General features: G+C 42.2%; 1 protein-coding gene across 2 annotated transcripts in view; it reads left to right on the forward strand.

The window, feature by feature from the left end:
* LOC109030808 (uncharacterized) overlaps positions 1-14,972 on the forward strand; it is a 100,535-nt gene that overhangs the window by 67,821 nt on the left and 17,742 nt on the right. For both annotated transcript variants that reach the window (XM_072297689.1, XM_072297690.1), the window contains one exon: positions 13,910-13,990. In XM_072297689.1, coding sequence (XP_072153790.1) covers positions 13,910-13,990 — 81 coding nt within the window. The remainder of the gene's footprint in view (positions 1-13,909; positions 13,991-14,972) is intronic.

The raw sequence follows: 14,972 nt of genomic DNA on the forward strand, positions 1-14,972 counted from the left end.
ACTCCGACGCCCGTTCCGTTACGCCATCGCCGGATGAAAAAGGAAGAAAAAGAAAAGGAGACGTGTCAGTGATCTTGTTGATCGTCCGAAATTAACTGGTAGGCAGGACTATATAGTTTTTAAATAGACAATCCAACGTAGAAATTCAATCACGGACTCGGTTACAACGTTAATAAGACGTCAATGTCAAAAAAACATTTTTTCTTAAAGATATACACTGAAAAAAAAAGAAGAAAAAAAAAACCGGCTGTGGAAACCGTACTTACGGGCTATATAAACACACCGTCCGCGTTCCGGGCTCGGAGGCCGGCAATTCCAGGCGTAGCACCCAGTGCGATCGAAGCTACGGCTTCAGGACCCGGAACTTTCGGCCTCTGAGCCCGGAACGGACGTTACGTCTATATCACGTGTAACTTTTTTTTCAGTGTAGGAATTGTCCATGAGCGGAAGATTTGAATTCACCCATCGAAAAACGTTCAATATCTTAGTTCAAAGTAGATTTCAGTCATTTTCGTTGCGCAAATCGTTTTTTATGTGACATTTCATTAAGAACCACGTATCAAAATGATTTTAGTAGCACTTTGCCCACAGTGGTCCATTGCAGACTCTGAATTTTTAAAAAACACAACTGCGGGTGACAAGTCTAGAAAAGAACGCATTCACCAAGACGTTGCGGATGGAAACATCACAGCCTTCTTCATTTGGATAAAAATACATGTGAAAATTATAGAGTCTGCCCCCTGGCTGCGGGTATACCGAGAGTATACCGTGCACGTATACCTTTTTCCGAGAGTATACCGTATACGGTGGCCGAAACCCACATCAATCTCCCAGCGTCACGAGCACTCGTTTAACACGACACAATGATGAGGTTAACGACACCCGAACGAGAAATGTCTAAAAGAGGACAAGCCGATCTCCAGATGAGCCCTGAAACGTTAATATTCTAGTAGCGCCTAGGGTTCATCTGAAAACAAACTTATCCCCGTTCGGGAACAACCCGTCGACTCGAGACAGGCGTGTCGAGGCGGGAAGACGCACTCTGACCTCAGAATCGAAGGAGCGATCGGGGCTTCGATCAGCTTAACTGTTCCTCCGAAAGGAGTTGCAGGTCAATTAGACCATACTTAGAGGGAAGTAGACTGGGGCGGGGGATGTTGGATGGGGGGGGGGGGCGAAAACCTAATTCGGCGGGGCCATCCGCGGAGAGAAGCATCGATGATGAATGTGGCTCTTTCACGGTTGACATTGCCAGATTTTCGAGCCACAATAGGTACTATACTTTACACTGGAAAAAAAAAACAACAAAACACATTGGATCTAGAGTCCAGACTCTTGAAAACATTGACAAGAAAAAATACTCTTGATTCAATCAGATTTAAGCTTAAATCAGAAGGAAATCCGCTCAAATTAAGAGGCTTGGTTCTTGATTTAAGCTAAAATCCGATTGAATCGAGAGTATTTTTTCTTGTCGATGTTTTTAAGAGTCTGGACTCTATATCCAATGTGTTTTTTTTTTTTTTTTCCAGTGTAGTCTGTAGTCCCTGTGGCTGAAGTGTCCTCCCAGTGTGCTCTTATTGGAGGAACAAGAATGGACCACCAGACAAGGCACAGATTTCAGCATCCTGATGAATGTTTCTGTTTTAAAATTTGACGCAGAACACGATTTACGCAACAAAAATTACTAAAAGTAACCCTTAACCAAGACATCAACGTTTATATTTTGTATTTGTTGCGAAAAATTTGAATTTCCCGCTCACGTCGAAAACCCGAGTTTACTTCAATGAAATCGCGCATCGCAACGGATTTCGCGGGCTTCTCAATCACGTAGTGTTTTTCCCTCGTCATTTGTTGCGCGAAGTGTTAACAACGTGTAACAGCTGAGCCGAAACGCCGAGATTGAGGTTGTCATATTCTCGTAATTCGAAGACTTTCAGGGTACTCGACTACTCGAGTAGATCATCGTTTTTTCCACGAGCGGGAAGTTTGAATTTATGCCTTTGAAAACTTTAATATCTTAATCAGGAGTTAACTTTGGTAATTTTCGTCCTACAAGTCATATTCTGGGTAAAATTTTGATCAGAAAACCGGTATCCAAAAGCTTGAATTCGCACCTAGTCCGGTGGTCCATTATGATCCAGATTTCCATCGCCCGTCTTCCAGGGGTCGGGCCGCGTAGCGACCAGGGAGCGACCCATTACTATTGGACGTATTTCTTTCAAATACTGGGAAAAAAAACCACATTTGATCTAGAGTCCAGACTCTTGAAAACATTGACTAGAAAAAGGACTCTTGATTCAATCAGATGTAAGCTTAAATCAAAAGGAAATCCGCTCAAATTAAGAGGCTGGGTTCTTGATTTAAGCTTAAATCTAATTGAATCAAGAGTATTTTTTCTTGTCGATGTTTTTAAGAGCTTGGACTCAAGATCCAATGTGTTTTTTATCCAGTGAAGGGAACTTTGTACACCATGACGTGAGCCCTGTTACGCACGTATTCTTATGGGTCTCAGGGTCCATGTCTTAATGCACATAGTTCCGTTTGATAGAAATACGTCCTATTGATAATCGGCAACCATGCGGACATCCATGAATAGTCGATAGACACTGAGCAAACACCTAAACACAGATGAAAGTCATCGCGCATGTAGACGGATGATAAGTCTCATCGCCGACGCCGCCGGCCTTACCAACACAAATACGCACACTCCAAAAACAGAAGAAAATAGAGAACGCCACGCGGAGCTGGGATCCGGGGCCGACGGGGGGGGGGGGAGGGGGAGGGGGCGCACAGGACTTTCCATACGATCAGCTCTCTCCCCTTTGTCAAGTGTGGGAGTGTGAGGAGTTGTGATGATTAGCAGATACCGGGCGCGGAGCTTCGATATTATTAGAAGGATGTGCCTGGACACGGCCGTGGTGAAAGTGATGTTAGAAAGAACTGAGGGATTCGGTTTTGATTCGGGCATTTGTTATATGAGGCCTTATACGTAACAATGGCGGATATGAAAAATATACCTTTTCGAAACTCGCTTGGCATAACGAACAGATCTCGAAGATCACATCTCAAGTATTTTCTCAAAATTTTCTCGATGCCAAAAACAGGTTTTTTTGAATGTGTTTCGAAAAGGTAATTTTTCACATCCGCCATTGTTTACAGATAAGTCCTCATATTTAGATTCACGATAGTGTGACCTCTAGAGTGCCCTCTGTGTCAGTCGAGAATTCCGGCAAACATGATACACGAAGAAAAAAGTTCGGCTCTTATTGAACACCAAACTTTTTTGGTTTGGATAACCGATGTTATTGATCGCAGAAACCGAACTTCGGTAAGCCAACAGAAATTCGGTGCTTACGGTCGAAAATTTCAATCGCGTGAACCGAACATTTTTATAAGCTTTTTAAGGCTCGATTTTTAGTTTAACACCCCCTCCCTCCCCCTTGATGACCAGTGAGTGTACTTATACAACAAGTAGAGGTCCACGGAAAAGAAAGAGGTAGGAGTTGTTGGTTGATATGGGAATTTCCAGTTAATTGTGTTAGTACCCCAATAAATTAGGTTACTAACCCAAATGTTGCGGTACTGCCACAATTAATTGGAAATAATGCCCATTTGATTTAACCAATTGAGATAGTAACACAATTTAAGGGAATACCTAACCCCTAATACGTTTTTTAACTGTGTCTTGTTCAGTTTCATTGTTACGCCTTAAAATCCAGCGACTTTAGACGTTGTAGGAGTTGACCTAGTAAGTTGGTGTGTTAAGTTCGCCTTCAATTTCGAATGATACTGTGCCGCACTCGGGTGGTCGAATAGTTGCATCGAGCTTTTGGGCTTGACATGACACGAGTCAAATCGCGCATTAAACTTTAACCGTAATGAAAATATGTAAATTTTTCTCCATTCAAATCAGTTGAAAATATCGATATTATGTGCGGCAAGCTGTCTCGCCCAGAATCGATCGTTATGCAGAAGATTTGTATGCCTAGTTACATCTTGTTTATTGTTGAACTGGACGGCACAATCCTGGGCGTTTAACCGGACGAGCTCTGTACGACACGCTCGGCGAGATGCTCGAGCCATTAAGCGTGACGTCACGCGAGCGGAGAGGGTGCCGCGGTGGCGGTGTGATTGTCGCCCTCGAGACGTCAAGACGTCGGGACGTCGATCGATTGCGTCACAGCGGTGGTGGTGTGCGCCCAAGCGTCACGCCTTCAACCGCCGAGCGCTCCGTTCACCGTCTCCACCGAGAAATCACCAAATTCTCCACTTACCTGCAGAGCAGAAGTGAGGCGCTTTTTTTCGAAAAGGTGCCAACTCCGTGAAAAAAAGTTCAAGGGACAATAAAAACCGTACAGGAGTCAGAAACTAAAAAGGGAAAGCAATCGACTTGGCACCTTTTTGAAATAGGCGCCTAAATGGACAAGTAGACGAGGGACCGCGAGGGACAGAGTTAAGCATTTGTATTCTAACCAGAATTTCACGCGCAACGAAGATTGCTGAACCGGAAATCAACATTTTAAACTAGTAACCTACGGGAAATTTGAATTACCCAGTCACCAAGAAAACAATTCTCTACGCTAGTCAAAATTTTCGTTGTCCGCATCGTGTTCTACGTGAAATTTTAAGCATGAAACATGCATCAGAATGCTTTAATTCGTACCCATGTCTACTGGTCCATTCACATTTGGATTGTTCGAACCACAAACCTCATTTTCTAAAATCCCTGCTCGTTATCATCGACAATGGACCACTAGACAAGGTACGAATTTAAGCAATCTGATACATGTTTCTTAACCAGAATTTCACGTAAAACACGATTCGCGCAACGAAAATTACTGAAACTAACTCCTAACGAAGATATTATCGTTTTTATTTCACATTGGTTACGAGGAATTTGAACTGCCCGCTCTCAAGAAACTCAAAGCTCTACGTGAGTCAAATCGCTCACTACAACGGTTTCAGAAAGCTTCTCAATCGAGCAATGTTCATTTTCCACCATGTGTTGTTCAAACTATAGGTAAGCAATTTGCTATAGCTGAGCCAAAGCGTCAAGATTGAGGTTGCCAGATTTTTATACAGCAGAGACTGTCATAATAACTTAGCGCGCGATGTGAATCACGTAGAGAATTGAGTTTTCATGAGCGGGTGGTTTGAATTCACGTATCAAGAATCGTTAAATATCTTGGAAGGAGTTGAATTCGGTAATTTTCGTTGTGCGCGTCGTATTCTACGTGAAATTTTAGTTACGAATCATGTATCAGAATGCTGAAATTCGTACCTTGTCTAGTGGTCCATTCTTCACTTCCTCTTCACTTGCATCAAAATTCGCCTTTTTGGGGGTTTTTCCTCACCCTGAGAAGAAAATGGCTCGATTAGGCAGAAATATTCTCGAGTTTGCCGTCCAGAAGATACGTTTCAAGAATCAAGCAAAAAATATGCGAAATGTCCGGTAGAAAGTTGTCGGTGTCAAGAATCAACTTTCTTGAATCGAGCGATTTTATTCTTGATTCAAGAGGAAATCCTCTTAACGGAAAGTTCAACTTATATTATCCATCTTTTCTCCTGTGTCTGCGACGTACATTACAAGAATTTTAAATTCTAACGACGAAATTTTGCAAAATTTAAAACGTTGCCAATCGAGATCCAAGCGTTTTCCGACTTTCATCACAGATTCCTCATAATGGAATATGCCCTCTGCTTTAACGTCAACGTCAATATAGACATTTTACGTAAGTGTGCCGAGAGTTATGCGAATTTTTTTCACGTCATATTTATACTTCCAACGAGCAGGGACCCTGGAACGCCTAGCAGCGGCGAGGCGTGGACGATCGATTATCGATATTTCCCCATTTGAAGTTGCGGTAAAGAATCGAAATTAAGGCGTTCGTTAGGAACTCCTGTTTATCGATCCTTCTCAATAGGTTTAAATGGTAGATCAATCGATATATCGCAAAGCACGCCACGCCACTGACGCCTAGACGTTGGTCCATCGACACCAAGATGGTCCAACAGCCTTGCTTTCTCTCACGATGATACACGATAGGCCCCATAACATCACCGAGCTTGTCCAAAACCACGTAAGTTTCGTACCAAACTCGCATTCATTCACGCGGTTATAGCCGAGCATGGTGTATACACGACTCCTCGAATGGCAAGAAAAACAAAAGCTTCGACATAACGAAGCGTCGAGGTTCCCGAACGGCACTCACGACATGTGCTGCACAAAATATTAAGTCGTGACTCGAAAGAAGTTTAAGGAGTATTCAACCGATAGCTGAAAGTACCCCCGGTTTCCTCAACGTCGCAAATTAATGACGAGGTGATATCGATGGCTAAAGTGCGAAACGACGCATCTCCATTCTGCCGTGCTAAGGGAATACGTCGTATGAGCCATTGGGCGTTGCCAAATTTCCTTCGAAAATTCACGAATTTTCAGGAAGATTTGTGAATATCGATCTTCCCATTTATCAGAGATTTTCGCTTCGTAATTCGATCTGAAGAGTCTGAAAATGTCAAGGAAAAATATTCATGACCTCCTTCAAAAATAAATATTTTCTGATAGAAAATTCGGCAACATTCGAATGCTCTTACGGCGCACAGTGGATCGAGTCAATGGGAGAGGTCGGACAAAATTTGGAAACTTTAAAAGCTTATAGCTCCGTTCATACAAATTTTTGAGGTTTTGAATGTGGTTTTATTGGTTTCCTCGTGAAATTTTCTTTTGGAAGCATCCCTTAAAATTTAAAATGTGACGAAGTAAAATGAAGACGCCTGCGCCTCATCGTAGTGCGCTTTAACTCATGAGCCCTGTCCACAAAGCTCTCGTGCCATGCCCGCGGCTCATATATCCCGCATTCAGTTGGCACGTAGTACTCTTTGCTGAATTTAAAATCCCGCTCTTCCAATTCTTCAAAAGGAATCACGCCCACTGACCACATTGTTTTTTATCCAGCTTTGTAGAGCACACCCCGTATTTCTCACCTGCACATAGTTCTGTTCGATAGAAATACGTCCAAGTTAGAGTGCGCCCAGTAGAGGCTGTACTGCACGTGTGCGTGCGCCTCTATTAGGGCGCATGTAATTATTACGCTCAGCTCGGAACAAATTATTACAAGTACTCTGAGACCCGCCCGATCCTGAGCGTCAAGCCAGAAAATTCGAAAAACGGGGCCGCTCGCCGTTCCTAATCAACTCGCACGGCGCCCAAGTTCCTTTCTTTTTAATTTTACGGAAGGTAATTTGTATAATTTCTTCCACGTTGACATTTCACGCCTTCCCAGGCGGAAGAATCTGAGCTGAGCGGAAGAGTTCGAACATTTTATTTTGCAACACATGAAAAAGGGAAAGTCTGCGTTTGGATCCCCTGGAAAGTCAGGGAGTTTATGGTGACTGGGATATGTCGTCTTTTAAATGTTAAGGGACGATTCTTAAAAAGAATTTTACTAGAAAAGCAATGAAACCATTTTTGAGACCTCAACATTTTTTAAAAACAGATTTATGAGCTTATATAAAGTTTCCAAATTTTGTCCGACCTCTTCCATTGACTCGATCCACTTTGCGGCAGTCTGGAAAATCTGGAAAATCAGGGGATTGGTGACAATTGGGGAAAGTTAAGGAATTTCTGACGCATTTACTAATCACTAAAACCTATCATCGGACGTATTTCTATCAAATGGAACTATGTGCATTATGACGTGAGCCCTGTTATGCACATGTTCTTATGGGTCTCAGGGCTCATGTCTTAATGCACATAGTACCGTTTGGCAGAAATACGTCCCATTGATCTTCCAACTGTTTACCCTTTTGGTACTTTTTAAGGCCTGTCATCTTTTAACCTGCTACTGAATGCGTTTACCTAGGATTTGATCTCTAAACAAGGGCATTTTCCAAGTTTGAGTTTCACGGTATAAATGTGACATTTCTTTTTTTCTGCTCCACTAAAATCCAGGAGCAGACCCATTGGTTCACGGAGTAATAGAGAATCGTTTCCCGCCGCAGACGTGTTTATTTTAGTTGGGGCGCTTCAGGGGCCGATTGACGACTCCTTTTTAGCGGCGTCTAGTCACTGGATCCTCTCCTTGGATTCCTCCAGGCTCTAAAAATAACGGCGCTATTCTGCGATCCTAAGAAAAAATGCCGCATGAACAGTCGCATGTTGCCAACTCGATCCACCTAAGATATTATGTTGTGGGAAAAATTATGAATATTTCTACTTGAAATATCCAGATACTTCAGATCACACCGCGAAGGAAATCCTATGAAAAATTTGACGGAATGTATTCCCAAGTTTTCCTGGAAATTCGTTTTTCATCGAAGAAACTTTGGCAATGTCCCGAGGATCATAATGTGTTTTTACTGGGCACGGTGCTATTGGCGGCTTCAAGCCGCTTTAGCTGAAGTGGATATGAATCGTCCTGTAAAGAGAAGGGTGACGCTTCTCCTTTTCATCTTTGCGGCTCCGGTAATTTTAGTTTTAACAACTACGCGATGGAAATGTCCGCTCACTGGGCTGTAAAAATTCAACTGCAGAAATCGAAGACTAGGAGGATGCGCCTTCTTACGGCTTTACTGTCCAACCCTCCGTAGCGCTTCTCGCATTAGGCGTTATGCGTTACCTACGCACTGTTGATATTTTATGGAATCGAGTATGATGCGACAAAATGAACCAATTTGGTGAAATACATGTGTGTTTGTGTGTGTATGGGAAATGGCGCCTGATGACGTCATAAGGCGGCACTTTTTCTCACTTTTCAAAGTTTTAAAACTTTTTTTTGTTTTTTTTTTTACAATTTTCGGTGTCTGAGAAAGTTGTAAAAAGCACCGCCTACTCAGCTTATAAGCGCTTTATATGGAGCAATACAATTTTCTCGTGTAAACTTTCCATTTAAAACCTAGAAAATGGACTGTAACTACCGTTGTCTTGGCGTGATCCATCCCAAAATATTTATTTAAAGCTTTTTTTAAACCGAATTTCCAAGATGCCCGAAATTCAAACATCTCATATCTTTCTCTGTACCAAAGCTTTGACGTTTCGTCCCGATCGGCAAAAATTAGACTACGTTTTGTAATTAAAAACTACTATTTCTGGCGCATTTTCGAAGCGTCACACGTGTCCTTTATTTCCGTATGCAAATAGGTGCTTTCGTTGGTAAGCAAAAAATAGTAGTTCATTATTATCAAATTCAGTAAAATTTCTCCCCTGCAAACTCGAGCTTCGTGCACCACCATTTTCACATAAACGTCACGCCTTTTAATGGTAGAAATGAAGTTTCCATCGAGGCATTCACAAATGAACAATTCCCTTAAAATCTTAACGTACCCACAATGCGATATCGACACTGGTTACGGCTGCTTCATAAGCTCAACATTCCCCTCATTGTACGTCGCGTCGGTGAGACTAAAATGAAGAAGATATAGTTATAAAAATAAACGCTGAAACGAGCCCTGAAGACTCATTGAGGAAAGAGAATGCGCATCGTCACCACGTCTAGCTAATGGGCTAGTCTTAGGGTAAAATTTATATACCCACGCTTAAATGAGATTTGAAGAGGAGAGAGGAGTTAGCAGAAAATTTTCTCATTAATTTCACCGTCGTAACTAACAAAGCTCTCCGGGAAGATGATACGGTCATCGGGTGTCTCCCTGCATTTTAAGCTGCGCGCGCTGTTTCCTGCAAATATCATTTGGATTTTTTGCAATATGGAGCCACCATCTCCATGGCTCTTCTATAAAAGCACCTTTCTGCATAGAGAAATCAATGGTATATACCGTCGTTTCCCTAACTAAAAAACGTAACTGCATTTTGATGTTGCCAAATTTCCCCTCGCTAATTGAATTTTTACGAGGAGAATCTCGGGAATTTATAACTGAAAATTTCACCGATTTTTCCTCCGATCTCAGGTAAAAATCATACAAATTTTGGACAAAAACTGTAAGAGTACATTCTTACGAATATTAAATCTTTTTGAGTCACTTTTGCAAAGTAAGAGTGGAATTACTTTCCTTCGTCCGGGCACGACGATATGCTGTTTCTAAAATGAGCCAGGAATAGTGGTTCCTCTTTGCAAAATATGGTCCATTTAGGTATAAGGTTTTTTTTTTCTTTTTTCTATTTTTTTCTTTCTTTTTCAAAATGGTATTCCGTTCTTTTTGAGCGTTCTCGACGATTCGCTCACGGTGCAGACCACATGTCACGGGCCTGAGAAAGGGAAAATTTGAAGGAACGACGATGACAGGCGACGCAAGCGAGCAACTTTTACCCGTCGCTCATGGCGTGGCACTGGCGTCGGGATGTGAAAATTGTGGGCGGACATTTCTCCTGGCGGCCCTTTCATCTGGAGCATGGAGCAAGCGAGACTAAACTTCGGAATGCCGCCTTTCCTACCTGCACATCTCATCTCGACACTTGCTAATACGGGCATTGTCAACCGGCGACCGCTCATAATCGTGCAGGAACCTCCTTCTTATCGCCATTATGAACAGAACAGATGCAATTGTCGTGTTTTCAACTGAGATTCCGATTTTTATAACGCCACTAACAAATTCAGCATATCAAATTAAGGGTGCACTTAACATTTCAGAAGATTTGGTGCATTACCTTTGCCAAAATGCAGGAACACTGAAAAAGAAGTTACACAGGCTGTATAAACATACCCATACCGTCCGTTCCGGGCTCAGAGGTCGAAAGTTTCGGGTGCTGGAGCCGTAGTTTTGATTGCTCCGGGTGCTACGCCCAGAACTTTCGGCTTCTGAGCCCGGAACACGGACCGTATGTTTATATAGCCCGTAAGTATGGCTTCCACGGCCGGAGTTTTTTTTGCAGTGAAGAATTGTTTATTTCTCCTAATTCTGGGGGGTCTGAAGCCCCCCTCAAAAGCACTTTTAGAAACAATTTCCTAGACGGAAAAAGTCTTATTTTGACCCGTAGAACACGCTTTCGCGATCTAGCTGTTCAAACTCGGATCATCCTGTATTCATAGACGGCGCCGGACACTTCGAGGGGGCTGAAGAGGGATACGGGGGGCCTGCCCCAGAAAATTTGAGTAATTTCAAAACATCTATTATGCAGTTTGAGTCAATTTCGTCATGAATAATTACTGAAAATAAGCGTCCTGCCTCCTTCTTTCTTTCTTCCCTGTTTCTTCCTCCATTTTCTGGGGCCAATTAGGGGGAGGCGTACGCCTTCCCCCCAACCTTGGATCGGCCTATGCCTGTATATCAGTATATTAGTACGCCCGTTTTCCTCCACAAAATTCGGCTTCTGGGTCCCTTCTTCCGTAGACGGTCACACACTTTGACTCGGATTTTTTCTAAATTTTGAAATTTCACTCGCGTACTAGTAAATTTTAATGTCAATTGTGTCACAAATTCAATTTCAATGGGTGTTTCTGGAAGGAAATTTTATGAAAAACCCAATGGAACCACTCTTAACCTTTTTCGTCTCATATTTTCGCGATATATAATCGCGGGGTTTCGGCTCGGTGGGTTTATTGTGTCAAACATTCAATTTCAAGGGGTGTTTCTGGAAGGAAATTTTATGAAAAACCCAATGGAACCACTCTTAAACTTTTTCGTCTCATATTTCGCAATTTATAATCGCGGGTTTGGCTCGGTGGGTTTATTGTGTCAAAATTCATTTCAAGGGTGTTCCTGGAAGGAAATTTATGAAAACCATGGAACCACTCTTAGTGTTTCGTGTCATATTTTCGGATATAATCACGGATTCGGCTGGTGGGTTTATTGTGTCAAAAATTCAATTTCAAGGGGTGTTTCTGGAAGGAAATTTTATGAACATAACCCCAATTGGAACCATCTCTGTAAACCTTTGTTTTGTCTCATCATATTTTCACGATGTATATTCGCGGGATTTCGGCTGGGTGGGTTTGGCAACCGGGGACCCGGGCGATGATTGTCCCGCCGTTGATGCGACTTTCATTTCGCACGGGTTACCTACCCGCAACTCCCGCTACCCGCCTCCCGTCATGCAGATCTCGGCGACACCGCCGGTTGCGAGTGCATCGCGCGCGCTCGCTCTTGCACCGGTCCAGCCGCCGCACGGTGGAGCAAGTCAACCAGAGAACTCGGACAAAATTCGAAAACTTTAAGAGCTAATAACTCTGTCAATACAAAACGTCAAAGTTTTGAAAGTGGTTCCGTTGGTTTTCTACTGAAAACTCCTTCTAGAATCATCCATGTAAAATTTGACGAAATACACATCCTAATTGAATCAGTGAGTTCGAAAACACACCAACTCGGAAAAAAAATTGTTCAGGAAACACCTAAAACTGCGTAGCGGGCCAAGAAGTTAGTTTAAGAAAAACCTTTTTGGTGCCAAAGGACAAGCACTTCACATACTTGTAACACACATCCATCTGTACTTCACATCCATGTAAAATTTGACGAAATACACATCCTAATTGAATCAGTGAGTTCGAAAACACACCAACTCGGGGGAAAAAATTGTTCGGGAAACACCTAAAACTGCGTAGCGGGCGAAGAAGTTAGTTTACGAAAAACCTTTTTGGTGCCAAAGGACAAGCACTTTGAGACTTTGTAAAGCACCAAGTTGAAATCGATACACCATGTTTGATGACAGAGAATGAAGCGTTTAAAAATTTCCGAGTTGGTGTGTTTTCGTTCTCACCGACTCGCAGATACTGATTTTTCATAGTTTGTCCTGAAAAATGTATATTTTTCGACCTGAATAACGCTTGAATATTTATATAACTTGTTAATATGAGGTATACTGAACCGAAAAAAGAAAACCGCAAAATCGGATGGTCACCCGTTTCCCTTGAAATTGCCAAAAATTGGAATTTCCATTGAAATACTTCGATTTTTCCCTTTTCCCGTCGCTGTTTCGAGCACTTCCGATTGCAATTTCGAAATTTCCTTTTGCGTGCAGATGCCTCTGTAAGTGTTACTAAACCGTAAAAAAGTGAAAATCGAAAAAAACCCGAGTTGGTGTGTTTTCGAACTCACTGATTCAATTTAAAGTTGAAGTTGAACAATTCTCGAATCGACCCACTGTTCGCCGACAACGATGACTACACGACGAACGTGCACGTGAATGCGAACACCGTCGCGCACTTTACTCTGCAACGTCTGCACACGAGATGCCGTCGCGAGACGTGTCGTCCGTCTTCACCACTGCAGGCTGATTACTGAAATTGATGGACTAAACGATGGACGAAGGAGACAAAGAGAAAATTGGATCATATTAAACACCAAACTTTTTTGGCATGCACTGGAAAAAAAAAAAAAAAAAAAAACACATTTGATCTAGAGTCCAGACTCTTGAAAACATTGACAGGAAAAAGGACTCTTGATTCAATCAGATTTAAACTTAAATCAAAAGGAAATCCGCTCAAATTAAGAGGCTTGGTTCTTGATTTAAGTTTAAATCTGATTGAATCAAGAGAATATTTTCTTGTCGATGTTTTTCAGAGTCTGGACTCTAGATCCAATGTGGTTTTTTTTTTTCCAGTGTGGGCAACCGAACTTCTTGGTCATTGGAACCGAATTCTAGTTAGTTGAACCTAAGTTCAGTGTCCGTGACCTAAAACTACCGTTCCCCTGGACAAGAAATTCGGTGTTCAGTATGAACCGAACTTTTGGTCTCCATGTACTCACGTGTGCAAAAATTGAAGTCATTTCACACAAAGTGACAGTAAATCCACTTATTTCCGCGAGAGAGGTACTTACTGCTGATCGGTTATTGTTCTATTAAAAATAGCGTATGTACTCACGTGCGCAAAAATTGAAGTAATTTCACACAAACAACAGTAAGTCCACTTATTACCACGAGAGAAATGTACTTACTGTTGATTGGTTATTGTTCTACTGTATTGTTCGTATAGCGTACAGACCTCTGATTAACCTATGTTTTTGTTTCTTTGGTTTACAGGATGTGAGAATAACTAAGTCCCCGCACAGCACCTGCAGCGACGGCTCTTTACTCAGCATGGGCTCTTCTGAGATGGACGACGTAAGTAATGGCACTATTCCTTCAATAACGAGACAGCCATCAATTTTCAACTCTTTAAAGTACCTATCATGTGTAGGAGCGTTAATACTAAGTAGTAGGTATGACATCAAATTTGTGAAGATTTACTGAATCTCACTCTATAACATAAAGTCATAAGACCCCCTGGTAAAAATTGACAGCAGAATCTGTGTTCCAAAATACCATAGACCTACAGCCGGCTGTAAGATTTCCAATAGCTTCTATAGCCGGCTACACAATTTCTTATAGCCTTTTATAGCCGATGGCGATCAAGCAACAGCCAGGCGATAAAGTGTGTGCTAAACGTTACTAATTACGGATGCTAGGACTTAGTGAGTTTTTGGAATACTGCTCTCTTTTTGGGCCGTAGTATCTTGATTTATTTTGCGAGGAAAGCTCCGTACTTTTGATGGATGCCTGCCATTACTAATATATTTGAGCGCCTTCAGTTTCGTATGATACTGTGCAATACCTCTGGTGTGAAATAGTTGCTTCAAGCGCCGTGGCAGGCGGGCAGCCAGCGCGAAACACGCATTGGCGCCTACAAACCTAACAGGGATACTTCACGCGTTGCGCAATGCGTGAAGTATCCCTGTTAGGTTTGTAGGCGCCAGTGCGTCGCCGCTCCGCTTTGTGTTAGGCTCTAATATTTAATCCGGCGGAGTCAGCGTTATTCAACTCATGATTTTGAAATGTTTGCACACTCTGTATGGATTATTCTCATTTTAATTGATGAAAAAAAATATGCATTAAAGGAAAATATAACGTGTGTTTTGTAAATATTAAGGTGGTTCCGTATCAAACTCAATGATTTCCAAAGCACACGAATTTCTACACAATTTCTTATAGCCTTTTATAATCGATGGCGAAAAAGCAACAGCCAGGCGATAAAGTGTAAAGCCCGGCGATAGGAACTATAGCCCGGCTGCCTAATTTTTTATCGCTTCGTATAGCCCGGCCGTAT

Source organism: Bemisia tabaci, chromosome 3 (genome assembly GCF_918797505.1).
Source record: "Bemisia tabaci chromosome 3, PGI_BMITA_v3".
Classification (NCBI taxonomy): Eukaryota; Metazoa; Arthropoda; class Insecta; order Hemiptera; family Aleyrodidae; genus Bemisia; species Bemisia tabaci.